Raw genomic sequence first — 15,297 nt, 5'->3', positions numbered from 1 at the left:
CCTCAAACCTCAACATTTCCATCAAGAACTCTCAAAGTTCATAACTCTTCAACCGGAAGTCCAACTCACGTCAAATAAACTCCATTTTCACCAAATTTCACAGTTATCTTTCAAATACTATAACAAGTTTGTACCGGGCTCCGGCACCAAAATACGGGCCTGATAATAGTGGTTTCAAACATTAATTCTTTTCTTTATTTTAGATAATTCAGTAAAACAATTTCTTTCAAAGATTGATTTCTAAGGCTTGGGACCTCGGAATTCATTTCCAGCCATAGCCCAAGTCCCATATTTTACTGCGGACCTCCCGGGGTCGTCAGAATATGGATCCGGGTCCGTTTGCTCAAAATATTGATCAAAGTCAACCATAATCAAATTTTTAACTCTAGAATTTCTATTTCTCTTCTTTTCACATAGAAGGCTTTCCGGATATAGGTCCGGACCACGCACACAAATCAAGGTGGGGAGAAAGGGAGATTTTTAGGTCTCGGAACACTGAATGCACTTGCAACACAAGTGATGACCTTTTGGGTCATCACAATATATTAGGGACAAAGTGAGTATGGCTTTTGTGGAAGATAAGTTGCGGGAATTGAGGTTGAGATGGTTCGATCATGTGAAGAGGAAAGACTCTGATGTCCCGGCTAGGATGTGCGAGAGGTTGCCCATGGCGAGTCAAAGAAGGGGCAGATGGAGGCCTAAGAAGAATTGAGGTGAGGTAATTAGGCAGGACATGACTCTACTCCAGCTTACCGAGGACATGACCCTCGATAGAAATGTGTGGAGGTCGAGAATTAGGATGGTGGGTTGATAGACAGTCTAGACTTTTGCCTTATCTCACTAGTAGTAGCAGTACTAGTCGGGGTATCTTCCTATTCCTAGTCCCTTGTTTTTATATGCTGTGTCATTATTATCTGTAAGATTGTCACTATTCTTGTAGTTTCGTATCCGTAGATTTTGTTATTACTCGTTGTATTATTTGTTTCTATTGTCTTATTACCTTGTTGTTGCTATTGTTTCTCTATTGCTTCATTTTTATTATTTTTGACCCAAGAGTTTTCGGAAACAACATCTCTACCTTCATAAGGTAGGGGTAATGTCTATGTACAGATTACCTTCTCAAACCCCACTTGTGTGATTTCACTGAGTTTGTTATTGTGGAAGAAAAAGTCAAAATTTATTCCCCTATCATCCATGGCCGACTCCAATGTTATGGAAGGTAATGCTTGTGCCTTAGGCCCCCAAATTTGGGTGCCCAGTTTTTTTTAAAATAATAGGTTTATAGGTATTTAAAAAATAATATTTAGTACTTTTAATATAAAAGTAGAGTTTTTAATATAAAAAGAAAGAAAGCTTCTTTGATATATAAATAAAGTAATAACTTAACTTACCTACGGAAGGGAAGATGAGTAGTTTTCCTAACGTTTTAATTTTTTACTTTTTACTCCTTCATTAGATATCGTGTAAAATTTTTACTCTCTTCCTTAATTTCTCCAAGTCAATCTTTCTTATCAGTCTTTCTCTTTGACATTCTTACTTACATTCTTTTCTCTAAGATATCATTAGTTCAAGTGCTCAACAATAATTTTAAGTTTCCAATAGTTCTAAAGTTTTATTGCTCTATAAAATCTTATCTAAGGTCAATAATTTTTTAAGAAAGATTAAACGATGAATTGATATATATTATCAATTGAAAATGAATTATTAGAAAAAATCGATTATAAAAAAGTTATTAACAATTTTGTATCTTAAAAAGTTAGAAGAATAGATTTTAAATAAAAATAATCTTATTTAGGCCCATATTAAATTTTGACTTTAGTATAAACGTGACTATTTTGTAAGGGCGAGAGTAATATTAAACCAATCTCGAATGGTAGAAAAACATATTTGACCATTTTTCTTAATTAAATCATTCTCAATTTTATTTAAATATATTTTCCCTTGGTTGTTTGTGTCGCACGTATACATAAAATCAACTTTCCATGGGAGTTGGGACAATCCCAAGCAAAAATCGGATAACACCAATAACACAGAGCACGAAACAAGACATCAATTTAACGGTCAAAAACAACCGACTTCCCAAATCCAACGGCCATCGTTTCTTCTCCTAGTGCTCGCCGGGAAAATATAAGTTCTCACAATCTGCAAATTTTCAATTCAAAATTTTTCCTTGAAAATTCCTCTCAAATGGCACAAATTTCCTTAAATTTTCAGTTTAATACCAAGTATTTGTACAGACACACTTTCTTCTGCAATCGTTACGGTTTTTTACACGAAAAAAAAACCATTTCTTTTGTCAATAAAAATTCCCCTTTTCGTCCACACGCTGTTGTATTTTCCAAATCCCTAAATGGGTTTCAATTTTTAGTGAAGAAACGTGAAATATTTGCCCGAGCTAACGGGTCATGCGAGCAAGATTCGGATTCGACGGAAAAAACCGAATCTTCAGCTGAAAACAGCAAGAAAAATCCGGGTTCGGATACGGGCTCGGGTCGAGTTCCTGGGTCGGGTCCAGGCCGGAAGGACAGTTGGTGGTCAAAGCGGAGGAAGTTGAGGTGGGAGCCGATAGTACAGGCTCAAGAGATTGGGGTTTTGTTGTTGCAATTGGGGATTGTGATGTTTGTTATGAGGTTGCTCCGACCTGGTCTGCCTTTACCCGGGTCGGACCCTAGAGCCCCGACAAGTTTTATTAGTGTACCTTACAGTGAGTTTTTGAGTAAGGTGAATAGTAATCAGGTGCAGAAAGTTGAGGTTGATGGTGTACATATTATGTTTAAGTTGAAAAGTGAAGTGAGTAGTAGTAGTGTTGTTGTAGAGAATAATGAGGATAGTAAGTTGCAAGAATCTGAGGCATTGTTAAGGAGTATGAGTCCTACAAAGAAAATTGTGTATACGACGACAAGACCAATTGATATAAAGACCCCTTATGAGAAAATGCTTGAAAATGATGTTGAGTTTGGTTCTCCAGATAAAAGGTCTGGTGGTTTCTTGAATTCTGCATTGGTAAGGTTTTGATGAACAACTTTTCTAGTTCATATTGTTGTTATGCAATATTAAGTGGTATACTTACACATTGCATGTTCACTTGCTATAGCTGTATAGGATTTAAGTTATATGCGTTATCAGTGTAAATTATTTTTGGATAGTTCAATTTAACCAGTTATAACAAGTTCCACTCTAGTTTTCAAGTTACCATATTGTAGGTCAATTTTAACCGATGGTGTAAAAAGTTTGTACACTGTCAATGCACAGAACTTAAACTCATCTGTTACACAACAAAAGGAGCAGTAACACCAGATAGTAGAATAGAACAACCCGTAGAGCTAGCTTGGAAATGGACTGGTATTTAGAAATCTAATGCTTCCTCAACAGCTATCTTTAGAATGTCTTAGTTCTTTCTTCAATCTTTCTAAATGCTACTAATTGTAACTTCACTGCTTTTGATTTTGTCTTTCTGAAATTGCCACAAATGAAGTAGTTATAACTATACCAACTGAAAAGTTGTTCTTACCTTTGTTGGAAGAAAAATGTTGTGTTGCCTTTATGTCATGTAGTTAATATCTCTTTTCACTGAGCTTTGATGGTACTTAAGGTATTTCTCTGTCTACTAGCGCGTTCTATTTCATTTAATCAACTGGACTTCTTTCCACACTGGTTAGAGTCAGCTAACCTATCTCAACCTTCTTCTTTTATTTGGATTTAGGACCAGTTATGTGAAGCTCATTTAGGCAGTGTTTAGGGTGCTCTATTTGAAGCCAGACATTCTGTATATGGATTCTCAATGAGTTGTTACTTGATTGAGATGACTTGACTTAGAGATTTTGGAGAAACCACCGGAGTGCAGTTTGATGGTTCACCAAAATGATATTTTTGAGCCGTCTATATTCTTTTCCTTTTTCCCTTTTTTCTGATGTTATTTCATTATTCACTATAATAGTCTTCCATACTCGTGGGTTTCAACCAGAGATCTGCTTTGAGCTCTTTATTGTTACACTGGTTATGGATAAGCGAACCAGAGGTACACATGATAATGTCTCATGGTTTATGCCAATTGTACACATGATACTCATGGTGTATGCTAATTGTAGATGATATTGTGTTAACTGACGAAGCTAGCAAGGGTGTTGTAAGAAATCTGGAGAAGAGTGAACATGGAGAAGCACTTTAGGGAGTAAGAAATCTGGAATAACTAGAAGTAAGAACAACTCACTGCAAGTTTAGCCGGTACAAGAAGAATGAAGCTAATGAGAGAGTAGATGTGATGGTGGTTACCAAATGCAGATAATTCAGATATTTATGCTGAATTTTGCAGGACAATGTTATGATAGATGACGATGTAACACATAGAATTGAAATTGGATGGTTGAAACAATGGAACGTGAGTATGATGAAAATGTTCTGCCATGGGAGGATGTCTACAAAAGCAAAACGCATGTTCTTTAGCATGGTCGTAAGACCAGCAACTTATATGAGAGTGGATGTGCAATCTATAAGATTAAACAAGATAAAAAATGACCATATCCGATGATAAAATGAAAAAATGTTATTTGAGATCTTGTTCATGTATTATGAAGATCTCCAAGTTAACTGCTCCGATGATGTGAAACAAATGATTATTCAATTTGTTAAAGGGAAGTGGTGAACCTAAAACCATGTGGAGAAGTTTAAAAAATCTAAAACCTTTGAGAATCCAAGCAGAGTCCGTGCAAAATAAAACACAATAAAAGCGAAAGATAATGTATACCAACTAGTTGAGATTAAGGTTTAGTTATATTGGTGCAGTTACATCAGGTCCATGTTTTTGTTAAACATGTTTAGAGATTTGTGTGTCAGAATATGTAGAGCATCTCTAGTGTTAGAGAACTCCGAATTATCAAGTACTGGAAAGAAACAGGGTTCGAATGGAGTGAAATGTAGATTGAGGATTCATATGGCCTACCCCAATTAGCTTGGGATGGAGGCATGGTTGTATTAGAGGGAACAAATGACAATATCAAATGAAAAATATTTCAAAGTTGGAATTAAAAACTAACTTTACTTTTGATTTTGCAGATAGCTTTATTCTATGTTGCTGTACTAGCAGGGCTTCTTCATCGCTTCCCAGTAAACTTTTCTCAGGTATATTTGTGAATATATTTGTGGCAATTCCCATATCCACCATATTTATGAATACATCACCTACTTTATTGTGGCTGCCTAATTACAGAGCACAGCTGGTCAGCTCAGAAATCGCAAGTCAGGGGGTTCAGGTGGCGCCAAAGTATCTGAACTTGGGGAAACTATCACATTTTCTGATGTTGCAGGTGTTGACGAGGCTAAGGAGGAGCTAGAAGAGATTGTGGTATGTTTCATTTTCATTTGGTGAACTCTCTTAGCAATATTTCCTCACGAGTGCTGCATTGTGATACCTAAAATATTGAATAGTTTATAACTCATTATTGTGGTCTTTTATAACTGCTATTTTCTCCAGGAATTTCTTAGGAATCCAGATAAGTACATACGGCTTGGTGCACGTCCTCCTCGTGGTGTTCTACTGGTGAGTTTCAAATTCAACATAGTAATGGGACCGCTAGATCGTTATCAAAGTGAAAAGCTGCAAGAGTACTGATACAGTAATTGGAGGCTTTTAATCATAACTCATTGAAACTTTCTGCTTTCTGGTTTTTATTTATTTAGTTATTTTGTCTTCCTGAAGGGATTCTCTCTCTATCCCTTCATATCACTTTGTGATGCCTCTATAACTAAATTACATCATTATTTCCTGCTAATTTTGTTATGCGACTATTGACTCGTAGACCATTCTACTTGGGGACACCCTTTGATTAGTTATCATCTTTGTGCTTCTTAGTGTACACATTGCTCAAGTAGCTTTAACTTCTTGCAGGTAGGTCTTCCGGGGACAGGAAAAACACTTCTAGCAAAGGCCGTCGCTGGGGAAGCTGAGGTTCCTTTCATCAGTTGTTCTGCAAGTGAGTTTGTAGAATTGTATGTTGGTATGGGAGCATCACGCGTCCGGGACCTGTTTGCACGGGCAAAGAAGGAGGCACCTTCAATAATTTTTATCGATGAGGTAGCCTCTGCTTTCCCTCTTTCCTTCTTCCTCTCAAAACTCAAAATATCCTAATAAAAAGTGTGTCCATTTTCCCCGGATGTGCAGATAGATGCTGTGGCAAAAAGCCGTGATGGTAAATTCCGCATTGTAAGCAATGATGAAAGAGAGCAGACACTGAACCAACTACTCACTGTAAGATGTGCTGATTTTTTTATGTGCTACATCACTTCAGTTTTGCATAAGAAATTAATATTTTACAATAATCGGCAGGAGATGGATGGATTTGACAGTAATTCTGCTGTAATTGTCCTTGGAGCAACAAATCGCTCTGATGTTTTAGACCCTGCTCTTCGCCGACCTGGAAGATTTGATCGTGTAGTGATGGTTTGTATCTGTCCTCTGCTGGAATAGAAATTTCATTTATTATAAAGCTTTTGTCCATGATTTGGAACATTGGTCATGACCTCCTCATACAACAACTCCTATAGAAGGGAAATGGTGATGCAAGTTTTTGTTTCAAGGTGGAAGCGCCTGATAGGGCTGGAAGAGAAGCTATCCTAAATGTACATGTCTCCAAGAAAGAACTTCCCCTGGCACAAGATGTTGATCTTGGCAACATCGCTTCTATGACTACTGGTTTCACGGGGTAATCCTTCCTCTCTGATTTTCTTAAGCTTTCAATTTCATCTATGGTGTTTCTATGGCTGACTGTTCATCTTGGGGATGTACAGGGCAGACCTTGCAAATCTAGTGAATGAAGCTGCTTTGTTGGCAGGAAGGCAGAATAAAGTTGTAGTTGAAAAAGAAGATTTCATTCAAGCTGTTGAGCGTTCAATTGCGGTATCATTTCTTCCCTCTCAAAACAATGCTCTAATAGCTGAGTGACATGCGTGCACCATTACTATTTCTGCATTACATGAGACTATGTTTCTCCGTTCTCATGTGCTATATCCTCGAATATTGCTGCTTGTAGTTCAATAAGATCTAAGTGGGCACACATAAGAAGCTTGTTATGAGAAAAAAAATCCATCTTAAGTATTCTCCCTTGAACAAGAGCCCACTAGGAAGGATTTTACATTTTTAGGCTCTATGATATGATAATTTTAATAAACTTGGATTGTCATTGATTCAGAGAAGAGGTGCATCTTATCGGTCCTTAAACTTCGAATGTGTATGTTCCACTGTTTTTTTTATAACCGTGGTGTCCGGGCCAACTTATGCGCATCGCGACTAATTCCATGGGATACCTGCTACCTCCTACCAGCAGCAGGTACCAGTTAACTCTATCCTCCAAGGCTTGTATAGATGGGAAGAAATCACCTAGTGCTTTTTGTCTCCGCTGGCAAATTGAACCTGAGACCTCATGGTTCTAACCTACTTCATTGACCACTAGGCCAACACTTGGGTGCTATGTTTCAATGTTTTAGACCTTGATAGTTCTAAATGAACAGAATTTTATATACAGTTAAAATATAACGGTCAGCAATGAGGAACATGTGCAAGCTTCAACATTCCTAACATTAGCGGCAATGGTAGAATTGGCTGAGTCAAGATTCATTTGATCCCTCTTTTAACTCAGGACCAGTGTCTTCTAGTTTCATGTGCGCCAAACTTGAAGTACAGAGCAGTCTTTGGTTTTGAGTGAAATTACATATTGCTCAATTTATGTCTATGGATCTTGTATAACAAAATTGTAAAAAGCTTGAATATGATGGGGAATAGTGACTGCCCTCTAAGAGCCCATGTAAGGAAGAGCATTGTCCAGGAAAGTCCAACAAGGTTGAAGGTCTAACTCTCGGAAATTCTAGATGCCCTACAAGTTATAGTTTGTTTCCCCCATGCTCAATCTAGTACTGCTGGTTTGTTGGTCAATAGGAAAATAAATGATAAAGTATTTCTTGTTCTTGATCATTCTCTGCTATGTCAGTTGATTTGTATGTTTTAGTTGTTCACCAATTCCATTCAGGTTTACAAGCTTCATTTTCAATGTTTCAGGGCATTGAGAAGAAGACTGCCAAGCTGCAGGGCAGTGAGAAGGCTGTAGTTGCAAGGCATGAAGCAGGGCATGCAGTTGTTGGGACTGCTGTTGCTAAGCTTCTTTCTGGGCAGCCACGCGTTGAGGTAATCATTATTTTAACTTGCTCTGAGAAAGTTTATTTCTTCTTGATTTACTACAAGCTCGCATTATTTATTTAGTTGACTGGTTTTGTGTCACACTGGGTAACATCTGATGTGCAACCCGATCCCCCCTCCCCCCCCCCCCCACAACAAACCAAACCAAAAAAACAAGAAAAAGGAAGAAAACTCTCTGATAGAATTACTCTATATTTAGAATTTCTAGAGTGTGACATGTTTCAGAAAAGGAAAATCAGCACGTCTGCAAGTCTTGAATAGCCTGGTATTTAACCATTTCCAGAGACATAATACATCAGCAAGACCTCTCCTTTGCATTTAGCATGGGACCTCTAAATTCTAATATGGTTTTGCTTGTTCTTGGGTTATGGAGCATTAAAAAACAGTTAGGATCATTGATCAATGTCACTGCTCTGACCTATCCTTTTTTTTTTATGACCGAGAAATCCGTCTGGGGCCGATCCTTTGGACCAACCGCAGCCTTCGAAACTCGGTGGATAATGGGCCCGTCCCTCTACCCTTCTCCACTTAAATACCAAGCTTTGCTTTGTATGGTGTGGGGGCTTGAACCTGTGACCTAAGACACAAATTCACCACCCTTTGCCACTTGAGCTAGGCCCTGGGGGCACTGCTCTGACCTATCCTTCTTGATGTAGTATAACTGTTATTATGGCAAAATAAAGTAAAAAATAGAAAATGGGAAATAGTGACTTTTTGGTGTCTAGTTAAGTGATAAAAATGTCCAGAGCGGAAAGATATCAGTGTCTGGATTTAATACTTTATCCCACAAAAGAAAAACAAGTGGGTGTTATTTGATAAGGAATAGGAAATGACTTGGTTCTGATGTCAGACTTGAATACAAGTCAATACGCTGCTTATTACTTGACCTCTATTATACCTAATGAGGCAAAGCTGGAAGAATATATGGATAAGCAATCTTAGTTATCAGGAAAAAACGTAAGGTTCTCCTTCCCTCTCTCTTTTCTGTCTTTCTCCAGATTCATGGAAATGTATGCACTGGCTAAAAGGTTTTAGGCCTCTGTGGCAAGCAGCTCTGGTTTTTTTTTCCTTAATGTTTTTCATTATATGAAGGGGGAGCCTTGGCGTAACTGGTGAAGTTGCTGCAATGTGACCAGGAGGTCACGGGTTCGAGCCGTGGAAATAGCCTCTTGCAGAAATGCAGGGTAAGGCTGCGTACGATAGACCCTTATGGTCTGGCCCTTCCTCGCACCCCGCGCATAGCGGGAACTTAGTGCACCGGGCTGCCTGATGTTTTTCATTATGTAGTTTTTTGGTTGAGTAGGTAAGGTAAAGTATTCCAAGATTTTGGTGCTAGTAAATAGAGAATGAGACATCTAAAGACATTTTTCTCGTTACTTCCCCTTCCCTCTCTTTATTGATCTTGATGGCACCGGTTAGTTTATTATCTTCTCCCCCGATTATCCTTCAATTAAAATGTATCTCTATTTCAATGGAACAATACCAACATGGTTCTGAAAGTTGTCTTCCTGCAAAGGTCTCTCAATATGTTTGCTCCTTTTCGTTTGAAATATTCCAAGTGAAGTCAGCCGTTGCTATATCGGTGCATGATCCTTAAAGGCTTTTACCAAAATGAGTATTTTGCTGCTTCTGCTCATCTGAAACTGCAATTATTGCTTTTCTTGTACATAATTGTGAATATTGCAGTTATGGTTTCAATAACAGCTTCCTTTTCTCGTTAATCAGAAGCTAAGCATATTGCCGAGATCTGGAGGGGCTTTAGGATTTACTTATATTCCTCCAACCAATGAGGACAGATATCTGCTCTTTGTTGATGAATTACGTGGAAGATTGGTCACTCTTCTTGGTGGACGTGCAGCGGAAGAAGTATTGTACTCTGGACGTGTATCTACAGGTGCTCTTGACGATATACGCAGAGCAACAGACATGGCCTACAAGGCAGTGGCTGAATACGGTCTTAATGAAACCATTGGCCCTATTTCAGTGGCAACTCTTTCCAGTGGTGGAATGGATGATAGTGGATCCATGCCCTGGGGAAGGGATCAGGTATTTTCTGCTTTTCCCACTCTCATGATATCTGCTTTCTTCTGCTCTAATTCTTTGGGTTCTAACTTAAGAAAACGACCTCCTTAACAGAACTGAAATTAAAATTATTCCAACAGGGGCATCTTGTTGATCTTGTTCAAAAAGAGGTCAAGGCCTTACTACAGTCTGCACTTGATATTGCACTTTGTGTTGTACGTGCTAATCCCACAGTTCTTGAGGGGTTGGGAGCTCAATTGGAAGGTAATACTTAATGATGCTTTTACTTACCATTTAACATTTTGATATTCTTTAGTATTGCTTTCTTTTAGCATCTTCATAGGGCAATGATTCTACATTGAAGCTTGTTTAAACATACTAAGTAAATAAAATTGTGCTCTCTCTAACAACTTAAGCTTTTAGATGAGATGCTCACACAATTTAACATGGTTCTCACTGTAACTCATTATCATAAGTAACTTTCATGTGCCAAGCACATGAAAAACAATCATGCTTGCATGTGCAGGGGTGTGTCGAATCATACTTTTAAGTAAATAGAAATGCACTCTTTTTAACCGCTTAAGCTTTAAGATGAGATAGTCAAATAATTTAACAAACTTAGCTAAGAGAATCTTATTTTATATGTTGATTAACAATGAAGATCTTACTTTAATATTCTCTTTCTTCCACCTCAGAGAAAGAGAAAGTAGAAGGTGAAGAACTACAAGAATGGTTGAGCATGGTTGTTGCACCGGCAGAACTTAACTTTTTTGTTAAGGGCAAGCAAGAGTCTTTACTTCCATTGCAAGCAAGCTCTGGATGACAGCTGCAAGCTTAACCAAGTCATCTGTATCAAAAGGAAATTCGAGTGAGGACTTCCACGTCATCATCTTTCCTCTTAAGGAAAACAAAGCTAATATTCCTGGACCAGATGGACACGGCGTGCTGGCATCCGGCCAGCTTGATTTTGTATGTGTTACTAAGGTAATTGACAGCTACTTAACTCCTATAAATCCTGCTGTTAAATACCACAATCACAGGTTGGTAATTTAAAGAGCAGGGGTATACTAAAGATCTAATCAAGAGTTTTCTTGATCCTAGAAGTGGAAGGAAAATAGGCTCGTGATCGAAGTGATGTCTGTTGGTATATTTCTTCTACATCACCTGTACATGTGCAATTATTTTGGTAATTACAAGAATCAATACTTAATATTGTACCATACATCTGTACTTCATCTTACAAAGAAGTAATCCATGTTCTGATGTTGTGAGAGATGAAAACTGTGTAGACAATGTAATCTTTGTGATTATGGGACAAAAGTATCACTAGGCTGCCATAATTATTGACTTGTGTAAATGTTGATAGTTTTGTCTTATTAATTAGATTTCTTACAGCCCTATGTTTTTGTAAATTGGAAGTATTTGATGAGGTGAAATGTTAAAAAGAGACTTGTAAGTGCAGGAGAGATTTCTAAACCAAGTAGATGATGAAGTGACAATTAAATGTCTTTTTGTACTTGTTGTGATGAAAACAATAAAAGAAGAAGACAATATTGTAGAGAAAGAGAGGGGAAATTCTTATTGAATTTTGGGATGATTTACAATGGGGTAAGATCCCTTTATTTATAGGGGGAAAATGAATTAGCCACAAAGTAAAACTCTTTATAAGATAGACATTTACTCTAATTACAATTCTATTCTTAACACTCCTCCTTGAATGTCTACTCAATAAGTAATGTGCCTCGTTAAAACCTTAACTAAAATAAAACCCAATGGGAAAAAAATTCTAGAAAAAGAAAAAGAGTACACATATCTAACAATACGCCTTTTGGTTGCCTCGTTAAAAACCTTGCAAGGAAAACCCAGTAGGACAAAAATTTTGTAAGGGAAAAAGAGTGCAAGGCGCATTAAACTCGCCCTGATGAGAGCATCATTTCACATCCTTGAGCCTTCGCATCCAATCTTGTGTACTAGCTTCTTGAAGGTTGACGTCGGTAGAGGTTTTGTGAACAAATCAGCCATATTATCACTTGAACGAATCTGTTGCACATTGATATCACCATTCTTTTGAAGATCATGTGTGAAAAATAACTTTGGTGAAATGTGCTTTGTCCTATCTCCTTTTATGAATCCCCCCTTCAATTGGGCTATCATGCTACATTGTCTTCATACAAAATCGTGGGTAGCTTGTCACATTTCAAACCACATTTGTCTCGAATAAGATGTATTATAGACCTCAACCACACACATTCTCGACTTGCTTCATGAATAGAAATTATCTAAGCATGATTAGATGAAGTAGCCACAATTGATTGCTTAGTCAATCGCCAAGATATGACAGTGCCTCCACAAGTAAACACATAACCTGTTTGAGATCGAGCCTTGTGTGGATCGGATAAATACCCAGCATCAGCATAGCCAACAAGATCAGGACTGTAATTATTGTCATAAAATAAGCCCATATCGGTAGTCCCTTTTAGATACCACAATATGTATTTGATTCCATTCCAATGTCTCCTTGTGGGAGCAGAGCTATATCTTGCTGAGACGTTGACTGAAAAGGTTATGTCAGGCCTTGTCGTATTAGCAAGATACATTAGTGCACCAACTGCACTAAGATATGGTACTTCAGGACCAAGTAGCTCTTCATTCTCTTCTTGAGGTCGGAATGTATCCTTAGTCACATCAAGTGATCGAACAACCATCAGAGTACTTAATGAATGTGCTCCATTCATGTAAAACCGTTTCAATACCTTTTCTATGTAGGCAGATTGATAAACAAAAATTTCGTTTGCCAAATGTTCAATTTGCAAATCAAGACATAATTTTGTCTCTCCGAGATCTTTCATCTCGAATTCCTTCTTTAAATAATCAATTGACTTTTGGAGTTCTATAGGAGTTCCAATAAGGTTTATGTCATCAACATATACGGCAAGTACAATAAATTTCGATGTTGTTTTCTTTATAAAAATACATGGGCAAATGACATCATTTATATAGCCTTCCTTTAATAAATACTCACTAAGACGATTATACTATATTCGTCCTGATTGCTTTAGACCATACAAAGATCTTTGCAATTTGATTGAAAATATTTTTCGGGACTTAAAATTATGTACGTTAGGCATTTTAAATCCCTCGAGAATTTTCATGTATATCTCATTATCAAGTGAGCCATAAAGGTAGGCGGTAACCACGTCCATTAATGCATGTCAAGCTTTTCATGGACAACAAAACTAATGAGATGAGACAATGATGGATTTTTCCACAAAATTTCCCGTTTGGTTTCACCAACTTCTCCCCCTAATTTTGGGAAAAATGTCTCATCGAATCGACAGTCGGCAAATCGTGCAGTAAACAAATCCCCCGTTAATGTTTCGAGGTAGCGAATAATGGAGGGCGATTCAAACCCAACATATATTCCTAACCTTCTTTGGGGACCCATTTTGGTGCGATATGGCGTGGCTACAGGCACATATACTGCGCATCCAAAAATTCTTAAATGAGATATATTACGTTCATGACCCAAAACTAATTGCAACGGAAAATATCTATGATAATTTGTCGGTCTGAGACGAACAAACATTGATGCATGCAAAATGGCGTGACCCCAAACAGAAGTGGGCAACTTCGTTTTCATGAGTGGTCTTGCTATCAATTGCAGACGTTTAATTAAAGACTCTACAAAGTCATTTTGAGTGTGAACATGAGCTACATGATGTTCCACTTTTATCCCAATTGATAGGCAATAATCATTAATTGCTTGGGATGAAAACTCAGCATCATTATCAAGTCTAATAGACTTAATTGGATTATCGGAAAATTGTGCCCGTAATCGAATTATTTGTGCCATTTATTTTGCAAACGCAAGATTGTGAGATGACAATATGCACACATGATACTATCTAGAATATGCATCTATTAAGACCATAAAATATCTAAACGACCCACTAGGTGGGTGAATAGGTCCACAAATGTCCTCTTGTATACGTTCCAAAAACGCAGGGGACTCAATTCCAACCTTTATTGGCGATGGTCTTATAATTAACTTGCCTTGATAACAAGAAGTGCAAGGAGATTCATTATTTAAAAGAATCTTTAAATTCTTTAATGGGTGCCCATTTGAGTTTTCTATAATTCGTCTCATCATAATTGTTCCAGGTTGTCCCAATCGATCATGCCAAAGTACAAAAGTATTGGAATCGGTAACCTTTTGGTTTACGGTAGAATGTGCCACAATTGCACTAATTCTTGTCCAATACAGACCACAAGATAAAGATGAGAATTTCTCAACAACTCTTTTTTGGCCAGAGACATTTTTGGTAATGATGAGATATTCAAGATTATTCTCATCTATTGTCTCAATATGATATCCATTTCGGCGAATATTTTTAAAACTCAACAAGTTCCTCTTGGATTTGGAGGAGAACATTGCATTCTCTATGATAAGTGTTGTTCCCTTTAGGCAGAGTTATAGTAGCTCTCCCAAAGCCTTCAATTAATTTACTGCTATCAGAAATTGTAGTAACATCTGCCTTACACATATTTAAATGTGAGAAATATTTCTTCTCTTTGAATATTGTATGTGTCATATATGAATCAACTAAATAAATATTTTTACAATTGAACTTTGATCCAAGTTTATTTTGTGAAATATCCATATTTGCTTTCCATTGTCTGACATACAAAAGAAATATACGAATAAACATTAGTATTTATAAACCGAAAGCTATTGGAAGAAAAAACAATGGGAAACCTTTTGTTTTGAAGTCCACGCAAATCTTTATCTCGTCTCGTAAAAGTTAATCCACCTATTATAATAGCATTTATATGTGTCAAATACACTTACAAAATGTTGCAATTACAACACAATACAACAACATACACATCATATGACACATGGACGTGTAATGCAATAATGCATTATAAGAATAACAATTAATAAATATTATACATACACATAGCTGTTTGTAAAATATAACAAATTATTTTATACAATGAATGATGTATATTCTGCATGCAGTCATAATATTTAAGCAATGTTGCAGTATAAACAAAAAAATTGTTAAACAAACTTTACTATTATTGTT

General features: G+C 37.1%; 1 protein-coding gene across 1 annotated transcript; it reads left to right on the top strand.

Annotated features, from left to right (window-relative positions):
- The first annotated feature begins 1,883 nt into the window (after positions 1-1,883).
- Positions 1,884-11,601, top strand: LOC107807173 (ATP-dependent zinc metalloprotease FTSH 9, chloroplastic). The gene is made up of 13 exons (XM_016631510.2): positions 1,884-3,003; positions 5,053-5,118; positions 5,207-5,341; positions 5,471-5,536; positions 5,885-6,070; positions 6,158-6,244; positions 6,323-6,436; positions 6,574-6,698; positions 6,784-6,892; positions 8,048-8,173; positions 9,911-10,231; positions 10,348-10,471; positions 10,903-11,601. Exons 1-13 carry the CDS (start codon positions 2,188-2,190, stop codon positions 11,028-11,030), a joined length of 2,403 nt encoding a protein of 800 aa, XP_016486996.1. The 5' UTR covers positions 1,884-2,187; the 3' UTR covers positions 11,031-11,601.
- The last annotated feature ends 3,696 nt before the right edge of the window (positions 11,602-15,297 follow it).

The sequence above is a fragment of the Nicotiana tabacum genome, chromosome 3, assembly GCF_000715075.1.
Source record: "Nicotiana tabacum cultivar K326 chromosome 3, ASM71507v2, whole genome shotgun sequence".
Lineage (NCBI taxonomy): Eukaryota > Viridiplantae > Streptophyta > Magnoliopsida > Solanales > Solanaceae > Nicotiana > Nicotiana tabacum.
Note: the sequence above shows the minus strand (reverse complement) of the source record. Positions and strands in the feature narration are given on the sequence as shown.

Coding starts and splice junctions, on each gene's coding strand:
- LOC107807173 (XM_016631510.2), top strand. CDS start 2,188: ATGGCACAAATTTCCTTAAATTTTCAGTTTAATACCAAGTATTTGTAC. Junction 3,004..5,052: donor GTTTCTTGAATTCTGCATTG/GTAAGGTTTTGA, acceptor TTGATTTTGCAG/ATAGCTTTATTCTATGTTGC. Junction 8,174..9,910: donor CTGGGCAGCCACGCGTTGAG/GTAATCATTATT, acceptor CTCGTTAATCAG/AAGCTAAGCATATTGCCGAG.